Genomic DNA, 16,924 nt, shown 5'->3' with positions numbered 1-16,924 from the left:
GAAAACTCAAAACTGCTCAGGTGTTTACAATAAGTTACACAGGAACAAACTAGGAACAAAATTAACTAATTATGAGGTTTTGATCCAAATGAATGATTAATTTCTACTTTTAATTGCCATTTCAGTATTAGAATTATTAAAATACCTGAACAGAATTTTTCATAGTGTGGATCAGGCGTGCTTGAGGCAATCAATCGAAGACATGATAGCTGCATTAGGCGTGTTCGAGATACAACTCCTAAACACCTGGAGTGTTTGCGGTAAGAAGAACATTATCTAAAGAAGAACATCCTAATAGCAAAGAAGCACGGCAGTGTCCAATAATGCTTTGCTTCCACTGACACTAAAAACATGCAAAAATGCATGTTTTTAGTGTTGATACATTTAATGTATTCATGTCTTTCCAAGATGTTTATGTTTTGACAAATTTGCAAGGAATGAATTCAAATAATTTTGTGTGGTATTTGAAGAAAGCACTTGTAATATTGCTTGTGTTCAGTTATTTAAATTGTTCTTCTGTGATTTGTTTATTGTAAAAAAAAAATGTAAGTTTGCATATTTTACTAATAAACCTAATCTGCAGTTAAGATGGAGTCATATCTTAAATAGTTTTAGGGGGTTATGATAACTTTTACAAAAAGTTGCATGTTTTATTGGATGATTTATTGAACATTATCTATTAAATCAATTATTTTAGATGACTAATCTCATCTGTGAAAGGTGTGTGCCAAAGAAAGTTATAGTTCTGTTGTTGCAATATTATGTAAGACATAAAATAGCTACTAGTAATTGTAATCATATGTGTTACACCATGATGGATGGATGTGACCTCACCAAAATAAAAACACTCTGAGGTGGCAAATGTGAGCCAAAGATGTAGCAATTAAACAGGAACATATTTTTTAATGAAAGGCAATGATGCAGGTGGTAGAAATGAGTCACACTGCTGGAGCACGGATTGGGTGACTTTTAGGTGGAGGTTGCTTCAAATCATGCTCAAATCAGTGTTATTAAAACAAACTTTACCCACTGAGTCTGCAAGTCCAATTTCCCTTTAGTTGCTTGGGCCCTGTTAGGTGTTTATTACACTCAGATATTGGGCTGCCAGACAGCCTGAAACAGGATAACAAAGAGGAAACTGAGTTATTTGGATTTTGTTTTTATTTTATTTTTTTATAACTATGTCTGAAGGCATTGTCTCACTTGTGGAAATAATTACCTGAAGATGAAAGAAACAGACCAAAACCCAAGGGCAAACATAGAAATGCATGAACAGAGCACTGACATGAACCAAAGGCATAAGCTCCTGAAAAGAATTAAACTCTTTTTTATTGTTTGTTTAATAATCTACAGCCTCTCAAACCATTTACTTCCTTAGTCCCAGTATTAGACACATTAACTGTCCTACTGAAGCATCCTCTGAAGCCAAATCTGTCTGACTCATGACTGCCCTCTGGTCCCCTTCCAAATTCCCTAAGGCTACGGTTTTGTGCCATACCCAAGTCCTCTGGCACAATCCCCAAGCTGGGAAACAGAGAGAATTCCAGATAAATTAAGACCATATTCTGTTTTCTTTCTCCTCAACCCAGTTGTGGAGACAGAGCCCTATCAGGAAAGTTGGCTGTGTGTGGTTTGGCGGTTTCAGGATGTGTGCGTGCTGCGAAAACCTTGTACATTCTGATGTATTCAGTCTGCTTTTTTCGATATGCATTCATTGTTAGTTATTTACCATAAGTGGGGCGTCAGAGCTAAACAGAAAGGGAACACAATCTCCTCGGTTAGCATGCTTTGGCATTGCTAATTAAGGCAATAAAATGAGGTTGAGAGCAGTAAATGTATCTCAATTAAATCTCTCTCTCCCTCCTCTTTGTGTTTTGTTTCACATTTAGGAGTTTAAATTGCATTTTGCAACTTAGCTCATTATGACAGTCTTTAAACTTCAGATATTGTCCATAGAGTTAAGCTATGCATAGTCCTTTATTCTTTTTGTTTTATCAGGTCATTAACACAACAGGTTAGACTTTGCTTTAGCACCATACGCTATGTTCTGTTTGACAATAGCCTTGGTGCCTTTGCTTATGTTGTGGTTTTCGGCAGAAGAATACATTCATAAACTTCAGCAAGAACAACGAGACATTAAGGAATGCGTTAAATTGCAGAGGTATTTCAGATCCCACTTTGACCTGTTATTCTGGGCTTTCACATGTTTTATTAGAAAACATAATTGTGTGCACCACCCAGGGATTTGCATTTCATTACCAAAACAGTGTTGTGTTGCTGCTTCTAAGTTAGTAAGCAGAGAAGCAATAAACAGGTGGGACTCATATTTGAGTCTGAAACCATGTAAAATATCTTGGATTCATTCTGAAAATAGAACGTCCCCTTTTAGGTGAGAGGAGATCAGATTAGTTTGTTTTCCCATGATTTTGTCTGTTAGGTTGGTTGGTGATGGTAAACTGGATAAAGGTTTTAAATGATGCTTTGAATGGGTCGCTGTAACAATCTAGTAATTTACAATCAACCTTTTATCACAATTTTCGCTTGAATGGTTGTGATAAGAGGGATTTTCATTAATGTATTCGTGTCTTTCCAAGATGTGTACGTTTTGTCTTGTTGCAACCCCAAACTTCAGTTTATTTTATTTGATAGAACCACACATAATTGTGAAAAGGATGGCATAAGATCTTGCAAGATTACCACGTATACTCAGTTCTGTCCAGTAGATTTCCTTTCCCTGCTGAAGAAAATATTCCCACAGATCCTCCACCAGATTTCACTGCATGAAAGAAGTAATCAGTGGGATGTTTTACTTCCTCCACAAGTGAAGCTTTATGGGGTAAAAACATCAATACAGGTCTAATCTGATTGCTGTGTCACCTCTATAGCAGTTGACAAACAGCAAACTGGCCTTTCTTTGTACAATGGTTTTGTTTGGGGACTGTGTGACTACTACATGATTTTCATTTTTGAAAGATTCTTCCACTAGATCTATGCAGCTCCTCCCGAGTTACCATCCACAGTCACTTAGATGTCAGTTTAGGGAAATGTCCATGTCTTGTTAGGTTAACAGTTATGCCATACTCATTTTCATTTTCAGATTATGGTTGGAACAGTGCTCTCTCTCAGAAGTTCAAAGCTTAGTGTATTTTTTATAGCCTAAATCTGTCTTAAACATGTTCAAAACATTAACTTTGATCTGTTTACTTTAATCCCTAGTTTACGTGATAATATTTGTTTGCCAATATTCCCTAACAATCATCTGAAACCTTGACAGATCATCTAGATTTATAACTGTGATTACTGACATACTTACCCAATTGTACAATTTGTTTACTTCTGAAGGCAGTTGACTGCACTGGAATCAATTTGGGGTTATCTAAGTAGAGGGGGGTATACACAAAATTTTATTAGTAAAGAAATAATTAAAACTATGCATATTTTTTATTTCAATTCTGTGGAACGTTGTTTTATTACATGAAAATTGTCTTAAAGGTGATTTTTGTTGCTCATAAATCCCCACTACACCAATTGAGCACTGAATATTCTCTGTTCTCTAACCTAAAACAATATGAATACTTTGGTCTTTTTTCATTATATTCCTATTACTGATCTAAAGGATTCAAACCAAGCTAGTTTGCCAAAAGCTTGCAGTGCTTACTCATCTACCAAAGCAGTATATTTCTAAGGAGAACAGCTATATAGGCACTATAATGTAGGCAGCGTAACTCAAAGACAGATAGCATTTTATACTCTAAATCCCACAAGTTTCCTACTTTGTGGTTTAGCTGCTGAGGAGCATACGGTTCAGCAGGACTGATGATTTTCACCTTCTGGAAAATGTATGACCTGTGGGATACCTCACAGTAATTGGTGAAGATTTATGCAAAACCCCAACAGTGATGAAGCCAGCACTGACAGACTGAGGCAAACATAAAATCTGTGTAAAATGAAATTCAGTATTGGATATGACAATTTAAATTAGACAATAAAGCTGGAACTCAATTTGATTTCCTCAGAAAACACAAGCTGCATGTCTGAAAGAGAAAAAAAAAAACATTGCGGGTTGGTCCTCAAAAACAATCTTTATTCCAAGATACCGGTGAAAATAACGTTTATATTTTTTTTGTGTTGCATAAGAACAAGTGGTCAGCCAAAATTATATGTATACCATGCACAGCTGCTACAAGCAACAGATATCAGTTCCCTGGAGGGAGGGATGCCAAACCTAAAATTTTTCACTAAAACAAGCTCAGATAATCTGTCGCCATATAAAAAAAATATCGCTCAGAGATTGATCTTTGAGAGGCACCTGTGGTTCAACTGATTGTTGTGCCTGAGAAACAAAGTTTTCTGTTGTCAACTGAATAAGTAGTGCACTCTACATCTAATAAAAGGCTGAACATGAAAATGCGAAAGCCAGTGCTACTGTGGTCATATAAATGGAAACTCATGGCTGAAGGTGAACTTTGATCTTTAAAGCCACTGATTTATAAAATGGAGGAAACTATTTATTTGAAGATGCTCTGTTCAAAACAGCAAGTTTGTGGTTGGAAGAAAAGGTCAACCTGCACTATTGTGTAAAAAAAAAATAATATTGTGATTAAAACGTTTAAATCAGATTTTTTTTTAAAAAAGCTAAGCTGTTTTTTTCCTACAAGCCATATAAGCCAACAAAGATAGATAGCAAGACTGCAAGATAGCTAAGTAGATAGATAGATAGATAGATAGATAGATAGATAGATAGATAGATAGATAGATAGATAGATAGATAGATAGATAGATAGATAGATAGATAGATAGATAGATAGATAGATAGATAGATAGATAGATAGATAGATAGATAGATAGATAGATAGATAGATAGATAGATAGATAGATAGATAGATAGATAGATAGATAGATAGATAGATAGATAGATAGATAGATAGATAGATAGATAGATAGATAGATAGATAGATAGATAGATAGATAGATAGATAGATGATGATAGAAAGATAGATAGATAGATAGATAGATAGATCGATAGATAGATAGATAGACTAGATAGATAGATAGATAGATAGATAGCTAGATAGATAGATAGATAGATAGATAGATAGATAGATAGATAGATAGATAGATAGATAGATAGATAGATAGATAGATAGATAGATTGATTCTCATGTGGAATTGTCTTATATGTCTGAACATATTGAAGCTCATTTGCAAAATAACATTTTTATTAGAGGCTCCAGTCCAGGATTTTAATGAGACTATATTCCCACCATCTGTTTTAATTTAAAATATGCCATTTTCTTTTACCATATCTTCTTTTGCTTTATCTTCAATGTTGTTAACAATAAAATAAATTCTGAATATGTCAATGCATGATAAAAGATATGTTCCCCAAACTCACTTGAATATTAACTTTGATGTCCATTGTCATTTATCCGCTCAGTGAGACCATTGTGAAACTAAGCTTTGGATCAGAGGTTTGCCTTGTGTTGCTTTCCAGTTGAGGCACTGCAGTAGCTGACCACCCACATTCTAATTTAACTGAAAGTCATTTTCATTATGGGCTAACCTGTTTTTTTCATTAGTTTTCAATATGATAGATCACTTATTGATACTGCATAGCTGAGATTGAGGTTCTAGCCTTTTATGGATCTTTCCACAAGAATCTAAGCCAGATATAAGCTATTTTTACATTACCGACTGCAATGTGTTAAAAACAATAATCACCACTGTTTTATGAGCTGGACAGCGCATAGACTTCAGAGGCAGGATAAACAGTACACCTAAAACCGCCTTTTTCTGATCTTACAAAGAAAAACAAAATGATCAACAAAACCAGAATCTGCAAGGTGTGCTAAGCAGAGGGAAAACAGTGTGTCTTAGTCACAAAATAAATATAGATTTGTTCAAATCCATTGGTCTTTGCAGGTACTTAGGGAGGGAATATCAAGAGAATGGTGTTTTCTCAATAAGCAGAGCAGGATTTTAATCTTTTGAAAGATCAAAGTGCAAACCAGGTGATTCGAAACAGGACCGTTTGATTTTATAAAGTTCTTGCTCACTGAACAGCACCTATTATTCAATATAACCGTTGTACTAGATTTAAAAAAAAATGCTAGGCTCTGCAATGAACTATTTCAAATCACAAAATATATTGATATATAAATTATTTGACAGGTTTGGATTGTTTTAAAGGATGTATGTTAATATTTAAAAATCTAATGTTAAGAAAAGAACCAAAAACTCAACTTATTTGAGGATTTGGTGCCCCCGTGTGGTTATCAGATGGTAAATAGCAACGATAGATAAAACTGGAGATCAACTTTCATTTGTATATATTTATAAATGACATCCATTTTAAGTTAATTTCAATAGCAGATCTAAGTCAAATTATTAAATTTAAAGTCATAACTGATGATTGTTGTATTCTTTCCTCACATTATATTTTCAGTTGCATTTCGACAGTCTAAAGCTAATCAGTTCGGTAAAGGCCAGTCGGTCCAAATAAATAAATAAACAAATACAAGCTATATAATACTTACAAACAAACTTATTTTCTCGAGGATACTACGGCAAGCTCTTCGGGACAATCTCCCTACTCCGGTTGGTTTCTCGGTAGTCATGACAACAACTCTTCCGTCCTTTCAGATAATGTAGCTTTCTCCATACAAATACCTCAATAGGAAGTTCCGGAGCCTTCTGCTGCTACTTTGTGGTGAACGGGTCTATGTCGAAGTACAAGGTAAACAAGTAACATGAATACAAAATAACACATTCGGGCAGAAGGAACACTTTTTCAATTTCTTTTTAGCATCATGTAAGAACAGGCAGGGTACAATTCTTCACATGAAAATATCTAATGCTTACTGTGACTTCGCTTGATCTCCAAATCGCTCAGAAAGAAGTGTCGCCTAAACATGCGCTGTATGTGTGTCTATTTCTCGTACTTTCTCTATGTTCAGCGAAGTGACAGTGAAGTAGCCAGAAATTTTACTCAAGTTAGGGTAACGATACTTAATAAATACTATTGATCAAGTAAAAGCACAGTGCAACAATAAAAGTCTCTGAAGATTCGACATCAACCTAAATTATCTAAGAATATTTGAATGTCCTAAGATGTTTAGGGTGTTTGTCTGTCAGATTTTTTTTCCTAAAATGTATTTAGTTTAGCACCAAAAGTTCTCTTTTTATTTCCCAGACTGATAAGATGTCAATAATTTTGTTTGTCATTTGTTCTTGATTTTTTTTTTTTTTTTTTTAAGATCGTGACATGTTTATTTTTGAGAAATATAATATCAAATATATATATTTTTTGTATGGTAAATTCTTTTTCCCAGCACTGTTAGAAAGTGCTGGTTCTTCTTTACAAAATAAGAAAAGAGCTTTCATTAAATCTTAAAGTTTTCTTTCCTTACTTTTGCAGACATCTGGAAGCAAAGCCTCAAATGATAGTGGCAAAAGTGAGGAACGGTGGGTGTTTTGTCTAAACTGGCTAATGTGCTTCTGATAAATTAGCTGCTGGAAACTGTGATATTGTTGCTGCTTCTCCTCAGGGAAGGACGAAGTTGTGTGCGTTATAAATGCGGCTTATTCAACACCATACAAGATGTCCTGAGACAAAGACCAAACTGGGTTGAAGTCAAAGAGTGAGTTCAGGGATATATTGGGGGGGGAGAAAAAACTTTGCAGTAAGGAAGGTCATTAAGCAAAAAGACCTTAGCATCTTTCTTTTCTTTATTCTTTGTTTTGATTTGTTTTCTCCCGTTTCCAGTGATGGAGAGTGGGACTTCAATTGGTGTGATGTGGGTTGGCTTAGGGAGAATTTTGACCACTCATACATGGACGAACATGTCAAAATAAATCACTTTCGTAACCATTACGAGGTGAGATATCTTCAATTCTGGTGCATTATGATGACAAACTAAAACGTTTTGGTTTTTTTGTAGAAAGTACTAACCTGTGTGTTTTTTTGTATTTTTAAAACAGCTGTCCCGCAAAAATCTTATGGTCAAAAACCTCAAACGGTACCAGAAGAATCTGGAAAAGGAAGTTGGCCGTGAGGAAGCCTTCAAATGTGACTTTTTCCCTTGCACCTTTGTCCTGCCCAGCGAGTATCATCTCTTTGTAGAGGAGTTCAATCGAAACCCTGGCAGCATCTGGATCATGAAACCGGTGAGCTAAAATAGACCACAGAAAAGACCCAGTCCAAAAAATACAAACAAACAAAAAAAAAGATACTTCTATTCTCAATTTGGAAGATCCAAGAGACAAGAATGCATTTAACTTTGAAACTGTCTGGTGGTTTTTAGGTAGCAAAATCACAGGGCAAAGGAATTTTCCTGTTCAGGAAACTGAAAGACATTATAGACTGGAAGAAGGTAACGTTAATTCCTTTTATGAAAAAAGTTATAGTACTTTCAATTACTAAATTGGACTGATATGTCTTGTATTTCACAGGAAAGCGTTCACTCAGAAGAGCAGAAAGATGCAGTACCTGTGGAAAACTATGTGGCACAGAGATATATAGAGAACCCTTACCTGATTAATGGTAATCAACTGAAATACTGATATAAGATAATATAGTATCAATATAAGACATCCCGTTATTATATGTATACATATGTTGTAAATCCTCACTTGACATGTTTTTTATTATCACAGGCAGAAAATTTGATTTGAGAGTTTACGTCCTAGTCACTTCAGTATGTAGCAAAAAGTCATTAGTTTTTATTTAAGTTGTCAACATTGCTGTTATATCTGCACATTGTATATACATATATATTGTTTTGTTTTGTTTTTCAGTATGTTCCCTTAAAGGCATGGTTATACAGAGATGGTTTCGCTCGCTTCTCGGGGACTCGCTTTTCGCTCAGCACCATCGACGACAAGTGTATCCCTTTCTTTTTTTTCCTGCCAGTGTTTGAAAGTATAAAGAATAACACACAGAACAAGTCTGGCTGAAATAATCCCATTTGTCAGGCTCCTGTCCACTGAGATTTTTGAGTTGTCCTTAGTGTTTATTTCAGACATGCACCTCACTAATGTGTCTGTTCAGAAAACAGCTCCAAACTATAATCATGAAGAGGTATGTATCCAAAAAGAAAAAAAAACATAGTGCAAAAAGTACTCTTTATTTTTTTTCTTTCATGAATAATGTGGAAGTAGACTAACGATGAAGTGTGGTGGTGGCAGCTTCATTTTGTGTGAGGATGTTCTGTTTATTAAGTCCAAAGGTGATGAGAAAATAAATTCAGCTAGAAAATTCATAGAAAAAATTCCTGTCTTAGAAGAAAACCTGTTAAAGGGTCCAAACTACTTAAAACTGTTACTATGGTATCCACCCTAATGATGCAATATTGTCAAACTGTGATACATGTAGCATTAGCAGAACTAGCGCTACCCTTAGTAGTGCTCAGAAAGAATTTTGACACTAATTATTTACAAGTCAAACTAGGTAAAATTTTAAAAATCAACTATTGAGATAACCAGATATCAGTCATACATGAGTGATTCAACCATGCTGCAATCAAGTGAAAACTGCTTTAAAAATAAACCCAAAGGTATTTAGCAATGCATTTTGAGGACTCCTGTCGAAGCGGAGGTGAGCGAACATAAACCTGCAGCAAATGCCAGATGTTTCTCATGCATCACCAATTAAGTCTCTAAGCCTCCAGTTGGCTCGTCAAACTCCACAGCAGAATCTAATCGACGATCTGCAGCACGACTTTAAAAGTACTTTTCCCAGATGCTCTTCAACCTGACTTCACATTATTTTCAAGGAAAAGTCCTAAGGAACCAATCGTGGCTCCTTAGGATATCGCAAAATGAAAAAACAGTCATTTTCAGTTTCCACAATTTTAAATTAAATTGTTGTGATTTATCACATAATCCCAAGTTTGAAGTCTGTAATGTGACAAAATGCAAGGATGTTTAAAAAAAGTATCATTACTTTACGAGGCGTTGTAAATGTCTGACATTTTGAAAACTTCTGTCATTCTATATGCTGTTGTAGGTACAGAATGTCACTGTTCTGTTTTATATGCGGTAGGGATGCAAATGGGAGATGCAACAGCTTCGGAGATACCTGACTGCCAAACATGGTAGGGAGTTGATTGAAAACCTCTTCAAAGAGATGGATAACATCTTTATTCGAAGTCTGCAGAGTGTCCAAAAGGTCATTATAAATGACAAACATTGTTTTGAGCTCTACGGTTACGACATACTGCTGGACGAGAACCTCAAGCCGTAAGTGCTTTACCAATGTGAGCCTTTGTTTTGCAATCCCTCTGTTCTTCTCACTTCTCTGAAAACAAATTACAAAGTGACGTGGAACATGAAGTACTTGTCTAAAAAAATAAATAAGTAAATTTGCTATTATAATTTTAAATGTAACTAAAACTCCACAGCAGGCCTTATGCCATGCAAAGGTATTATGTTGAGGTTTTCTGGCCCTCTAGCTCCGCAGGCTAAGTGTAGGTTTTCCGAATGCCACCTTCCATCTCCTCACAGGTGGTTAATTGAGGTGAATGCATCTCCATCACACACCCCCAGCAGTCGGGAGGATTATGAGATGAAGTTCAGACTACTGGAGGACACTTTGAATGTTGTTGACATGGAGGGAAGGTAAAAGGCGTCGTTATCACTATGATTACATTTTGACATAAGCAAACTACTTGTGGGGGACTTCCTGTCTTTGCATTAAATGCAGAGTTAAAAAATAATGTCTTTCACTATCTCTTAAACACGTTCCATCGAATAACTGTATGGTATGAATGAACATGCTACAGAGGTAAAGATGGACTAGCATGTAATTACACTTCCAAGATAAAAGTTTGTCCAGGGGATGATAGGCACTCTAATGGATAGTTTTTTTCTCATTAGGCTGACTGGCAAGGAGAAAAGAGTGGGAGGCTATGATCTCATGTGGAACAATGGGCCTGTCTATAGAGAGGATGTCTACCTACAAACATTTGGCAGTTCATGTTTCACTGCCAACACATACTTGGGTAACTTAGCAGTAAAGTTAATGCAATCTTAATAAGGGAAAAAAAGATGACTCGTTTTTTTTTTTGGTTTTGAAAGTGATCCGCTAATCTATTATTACCATTCTCTTTATAGGGGTGTGCTTTACGGTCTAAATCGCTCTATTAATAATGACGCTCTGGTTTTGCCCGTTCTTCATTGCAGGGTGTCTGAATGACAGAGAAAAGCAGCTTCGCCATCTTTTTAAACCATTTCAGAGGAGGACCTAATTGTATCCTGAGTCTCCAACATGGCTTTTCTTTTTTTTGTTCGTGGTAAAGGACGCCGACCCAGTTCCCCCCAATGTTTTCTGCAAGTAAAAACAATATTTCAACCTTAGACCAATTTTGAACGTGCAACAAACAGGTTGATTTAACAAGACGGGCACAGACTGTCATGTCTTGTTTTTACAAATAAAATCTGTAATGTGTGATGTGCATTTGTGTTCAATCCCCCTTTACTCTGAAGCCCTAAATAAAATCCAGAGCAAATAATTTTCTTAAGAATCTATCTGTGTCAAAATATAAGTACCGCTACAATAGAATGGTTTAATCCACATGTGTTGGAGAAACCCAGTCCAACCCCAACTTTTGCAATTCCCTGTATACTGGTCTGTCCTTGTTAATGCCAATATAATAACTGAACAAATATTAAACATATAACAACAATATTGACAAATAACTGCATGACATGTTTTCTTGCGTCCAAAACATTTATTTCTATGCCTTACAAATACTCGCATCCAACACTGAGAAAAATACCACAATCTTTCAACGTAGTGTATAGTGTACACATGAACAATATTCGTCTGTCCTGGCCCCTTCACTATGGCTTTGACATTTTACATAAATATACTGTATATTCAGTGAGTGCAGTCATAGTACGTCACATCTACATTAATTTGAGTGCTTTGAACATTTAAATCAAACTATAAAACAGACAAAGCGCTGTAATATTAACATTGCCTTACAGACATTAAGTATGTAGTGGAATGTGGAGGTGATTTGTCCACCATCACCCAGTTACAGCCCAGCGGCCCTGATGTGTCAAAGCTCCATTCAAATAATTGGGATGACTGCAGAGGCCAGAGAAATTACATTCAGCTCTTCTACAAAACAATTCCTCTTTTTTTTTTTTTAAGTTAGACACAATGTAAACATGTAGATGACCAAAATAAATAAAAGTCGACCACAACGACATCTCATAAATATAGCTATGGTATAGAAATTCTGGAAAAATACGCATTTACATTCGTAGCAAACAATCCACCGCCTTCAGTGACGAGACGACCTCAGCTCTATGCAAAATACATCAAGTTAATGTAAACTACAATTCAAGCTTTTCGACAATGCAAAGCCCTTGTAACAAAAAAAAAAAAAAAAGCTGACAGAGTGGTGAAAAAACAGTACATCCCAAAGTCACAAGGTGATCCAGTGCGTATCTTTTTTGCTGAAGAGACGCTTAAACGTTTAAAACACGAGTCACAAAAGAATTATAATTTTAAAAAAAACAACATAAAACAAAAATACATTCAAACATCAAAAGCTGCTTGAGTATTTTATGAAATGCTATGACTTGTACTAAATATCATTATGCCTTATTTATGCTCGTATCTGTTTTCATTTATCCTATATCTATTTTAACATTAGTAGAGAACGGAGGGATGACAGTGCAGTGCATTAAAATTCGGAGCTGTCTCTATGTTGATACTGAACCTCATGTTTAAGCAGAGCTCAGCATTACGCTTTTAATTCTAAATTTTTTTTGAACAAATGCCAAAAATACAGATGCCTTAATAAAATTAGAATATCGTTGGAGAGTTTATTTATTTCAGTAGTTTTATACGAGCGAAACTCGTGATGATGAGAGACTGTGGCTTACAACTCATAAAAACTCAAAATTCAGTTTCTCACAGAATCTGAATATTAGCTAAGGAAATTATTTCTAAATAGACGCTCATGGACAACACAATCATGGGTAAGACCACCAACTGGACAATTGTCCAGCAGAAAGTCCACCAAAAGGACCCCCTTCTGGGTAAGACACAAAAGGAAAATTATGTGGAAGCAAAGAACATGGTTTGAAAATGTATGCAATCTGTCATTAATCTTTATAAAATTAGTTTTACTTTCTAAATTTGTGAAATAAAGAAATTTTTTGAGGATATTAAAATTTATTAGGACACACCTGTGCTATCCTATTATTCTCTACTAGTTGATGAATGACAGACCATGTCTACGGTTTAAAGGCTGTGTGCATCCTGCTGTATAAGAGTTAGAGCATGTTAGTTTTACACAGATTTTACACAAAGCAAGCATAGGTTTAGGATTTTTTTACCAAGTAACCACTCACTAAAGCAATATACTTCAGGCCTATAGGGGTTACTTAGCAACAAAGTGCACATTTTTTGTTTTGCCATTTTGTTTAGGAATGCTGTGGGTGCTAGGTGGAGCTTTGGGGAGACTCGCTGGGTCTTTAGCAGCTCTTTTCGTGGCAGTTTTAGAGGCCTGACTTCCCGCCTCGGCCCTCTGACAGTCCCTCTCGTCTCTTTTGGAAGTAATGAGCTCTCTCTTGCTTCCGGGATGTCCCCGTTTCTCGGTGGCAGCACCTTTGATCCCACTGGGCTCCTTCTTCACATCTGTCTCAGAGTTGGCTCTGACGCGGCTTTTCCTCACCTGCCCTCTGCCCTTTTGGTTAGTGCCGGCTTCCTGGGGTTGTTTCCGGGTGTTGCCCGCAGCCTGCATGTGCCTGAGGTGACTCCTCCCAGCTGAGGGGCTAACTGGTGTTCGGGCCCCTCCCCCTCCGCCTTGTGCTCCAGGGCTAATACCTTCAGAAGAGGCGGCTCGGGTCTCGCTGCTGCTCCGCTTCGCCGCTGCTCCTGGGCGCGCCCTGCGCTCAAGCAATGGGCTGAGCCGCGAGTGGCGCTGGTAGGCGTAGGCAGAGCAGCTTCCGTTGCAGAGAGGGTAGCGCATGTGACATTGCGGACACACTGGAAAGCGGGAGAGCTGTTGCTGGGCTGAGGCAGGAGATGGCGGGTTGTTAACAGGTGTGAAAGGGAAGGCTCGCGAGCCGTGCCGCAGCCCTTTGGGGGAGTTGAGTCGGGAAGATGGTGCGGTGTGAGGTCTGGCCGAGTGCACGGCCGTGGAAGAAGGGAAGCTCTGTGGTCTTGTGCGACCCCCAGGGGGGCGGCTGCTCTCTGCTTGCACCGTTTGGATTTGAAGCCACTCCAGCTGCAGCAGCCTCTCCAGGTACTTCTCTAAGGGCCCCACAGGCTTGGGTCGGGGCGCCCCGCGACCCTCTGTGTGAAGAAACACCGCCAGCTGTCTCAGGCTCCAGCAGTTGAAGGGAGGAGGCAGGAAATCAGAGTATGTGTACGCGGGTTTCTCACTCTCATCTTCGTCCCCCGCCATCCCATGGGGTCCTGGAATATCTGGGAGGAAGTCGTTAGTGTTAATGATCTCCGCCCGCAGGTTGAGGTGGGGCGGGGTGCACGGGGTGCACGGCGAGGGCAAAACAGGCAGCCGCTCAGAGTCTGACAGATCGCTAGCGCTGTCAGAGTCGTCCTCCTTGTTGTTGTAGTGATGCTGCAGTGCTTCTGGGGTCGGAGCTGGGGAATGCATTAGCGGGTGGGATGGCGACATCCGTAGCCCTGATATTGGAGAAATAGGCAGAGAGAGCGCTCTACGATTTTTTCCCATCCCCTGACGATTTGGGAGGAGCTCCGTGCCGCACGGTGACAGCCGCTGATTTTCTCGTTTCTCCTCTTTCCTGTGTGCAGATGACTGCTTGCGAAGTTGAGGTCTAAAGTCTCCTTCTGCTTCAGGGCTGAGAAGAGACAGATGGATTTAGGAAATGGGGGAGAAGTTGTTGGAGGATTTAGGGATTTAATGTACCTGAAGGAAAGCACTTACAAATAATACAAGCCACTTTTAGCTCTTACCTTGAGAGTTTGCTTGCATTTTGAGACGCACCTGACTTTATCCTGCCACCTTTAGACTGAGCACCCTGCAGAAAAGTCATTACAACACAAAATGATTCTCAGTCCCATAAAGTAATATGCCAAGCTCCAAATAACTCAGAGTACTGTTCAATCCATTATCAGAAAATTAAAAGAGTACGGCTCAATTCCAAACATATCAAGACAGGGATGTCCACTACACTGACACACCAGACAAGGAGAGCCCTAATCAAACATGCAGAAAGACTTGCATGGAGGAGAAAAAAAGATTTGCTGTTCAGGTTGGAGAATCTGTAGACATGTGAACAATTATATGTACACTCTAAAAATAGTGATTGTTGAAACAAAACCACAAGAAGTTCTGTATTCAGTTTGCCACGAGCCATATAGCAAACACATCAAACACATGGAATAAGCAATCCCAAACATACAGTCTGAGCCACAATTACGATGAATGTTTAAGGTCAAGGGTTATTTGTGTAAATAAATAAAGAATCTGCGGTGGAACTTTCCACTGAATCGGACTGATTTTTAATTATATTACGAGGAAGAGACACCAGATCTATCAATCCCTAGATGTGCAAAACTGGTAGAGTATGTATAATCTTACTTCCACTTCACATGCAAGTGTGAAGTGAAAGTTCACCCTTATGTTTATAACATAAAACCCCTCAAAACCTACATTAAGTTTTCTGATTGTAAAATGAGGAAACGTGAATTGGTTCAAGCAGTGCGGCTACACTATGAGCTGCTCAGCCGGTGTGCGTTTGTTGGCTGCATAAGGATGTCATTCATGCTGAAGGGATACCACCTGTGCCTGGACTTACACAGGCTTCTTGAATGAGAGCCCTGTGACCTGACTTAATACAACCAACTCAGCAAAGCCAGTTGGAAACCCTTAGGTGGGTGTCAAACAGGTGTTAAGCTAATCAGTTCTAATTGTACAACACATCTGAGCTTACTTATTACCCAGTGCTGTGCTGAATGAAAGGTGTAACTTTTGAACAGTCTAATCTGGCCCATTTCTGTGTATATATCAGCTACTGGGTAGTAATAACAGTAGTAACCTGTGGTATTTATACCTATTGCATATATTACTTAGTAACGGTGCCAGTCACATACCCTCTGTAGGGCTGCTGTGTCCTTATCCTTATCTGGTCCCGGGAAACCATTTTTCATTTGGCTCATTGCTTTCGTGGTCTTGTTACATTTCTTTGAGCTACGAAACAGAAAATAGCATCAGGCATGGCTTTTAAAATAAAATGCAATCCATAACATAACGTTCAGTCCCATTAATGTAGAAAATGCCTACCTGGTAAGTGACCCGCTATTCTCGGTATTCTTAACTCGTATCTTCTCCTTGGAAACGACGCGCTTCAGTGTTGTGGAAGCCGTGCGCTCCTGCATGATGGGGCCCATGTTGCACCACATGGGACGCTGCGTCTGGAGTCCAGCACGGATCTAGTCTTGCACGGTAGCTAAAGAAGCCAGCCGACATCTCTAATCAGACAGTCTAGTCTGAGGATACGGCTAAAATCTCCCATTCTCTCCGAAGTGCTGCAATGCATCATGTGAAGACACCAGCCTCTCCTCTTCTGCTGCAGGTTTAACACACGAACTACTGTTTTGGTCGTCGACGCTACGTCGCTGCTCAAACACAATTCCGCTTTTTTTCCTAATTGTAATTAACCTGTGACAAGAAAAGGTATATCTAATTCTAATGTCATCCTTTTCATCATTACGAATGCAACAAAGCAAAAGCAGCGCAGACGCTTTGTTTCCCTGTGAGATAGGTTTGTTTACCTGCTGCTGACTGGCTCGCTGCCTCTGCCGAAGTGAGCCGCCGGAGTGCATCATGGGACTTGAAGTGTAAGCGTTAGTAATCGAGATTTAAACCCACCACAGGCGCTGTTTAAAAGAGTCTAATTATCACTTCAAAACATTGGAGAT

At 38.3% G+C, this 16,924-nt stretch overlaps 2 protein-coding genes across 2 annotated transcripts; one reads left to right on the top strand and one right to left on the bottom strand.

The window, feature by feature from the left end:
• The first annotated feature begins 6,631 nt into the window (after positions 1–6,631).
• ttll9 (tubulin tyrosine ligase like 9) lies at positions 6,632–12,398 on the top strand. The gene is made up of 14 exons (XM_005808946.3): positions 6,632–6,736; positions 7,418–7,464; positions 7,548–7,640; positions 7,766–7,877; positions 7,981–8,166; positions 8,304–8,372; positions 8,452–8,542; positions 8,656–8,696; positions 8,797–8,884; positions 9,021–9,079; positions 10,043–10,239; positions 10,504–10,617; positions 10,876–11,000; positions 11,182–12,398. Exons 1-14 carry the CDS (start codon positions 6,722–6,724, stop codon positions 11,244–11,246), a joined length of 1,302 nt encoding a protein of 433 aa, XP_005809003.1. The 5' UTR covers positions 6,632–6,721; the 3' UTR covers positions 11,247–12,398.
• On the bottom strand, positions 11,715–16,814 carry LOC102223571. The gene is made up of 4 exons (XM_005808945.2): positions 16,287–16,814; positions 16,097–16,193; positions 14,957–15,021; positions 11,715–14,841 (listed from the first exon to the last, which is right to left on the bottom strand). The coding sequence occupies exons 1-4, from the start codon at positions 16,403–16,405 to the stop codon at positions 13,398–13,400; spliced, it is 1,725 nt and encodes a 574-aa protein (XP_005809002.1). The 5' UTR covers positions 16,406–16,814; the 3' UTR covers positions 11,715–13,397.
• Positions 16,815–16,924: the final 110 nt, after the last annotated feature.

This window comes from Xiphophorus maculatus, chromosome 1 (genome assembly GCF_002775205.1).
Source record: "Xiphophorus maculatus strain JP 163 A chromosome 1, X_maculatus-5.0-male, whole genome shotgun sequence".
Lineage (NCBI taxonomy): Eukaryota > Metazoa > Chordata > Actinopteri > Cyprinodontiformes > Poeciliidae > Xiphophorus > Xiphophorus maculatus.
Note: the sequence above shows the minus strand (reverse complement) of the source record. Positions and strands in the feature narration are given on the sequence as shown.

What these genes read in the sequence shown, in the direction of transcription:
- ttll9 (XM_005808946.3), top strand. An exon ending in GCATCTGGATCATGAAACCG is followed by an intron (nt 8,167 to 8,303) that starts GTGAGCTAAAAT and finishes GGTGGTTTTTAG; the next exon opens with GTAGCAAAATCACAGGGCAA. An exon ending in GAACCCTTACCTGATTAATG is followed by an intron (nt 8,543 to 8,655) that starts GTAATCAACTGA and finishes TTATTATCACAG; the next exon opens with GCAGAAAATTTGATTTGAGA.
- LOC102223571 (XM_005808945.2), bottom strand. Translation starts at nt 16,405, where the DNA reads ATGTGGTGCAACATGGGCCCCATCATGCAGGAGCGCACGGCTTCCACA. An exon ending in AATAGCGGGTCACTTACCAG is followed by an intron (nt 16,194 to 16,286) that starts GTAGGCATTTTC and finishes TCTGTTTCGTAG; the next exon opens with CTCAAAGAAATGTAACAAGA. An exon ending in ACACAGCAGCCCTACAGAGG is followed by an intron (nt 15,022 to 16,096) that starts GTATGTGACTGG and finishes ACTTTTCTGCAG; the next exon opens with GGTGCTCAGTCTAAAGGTGG.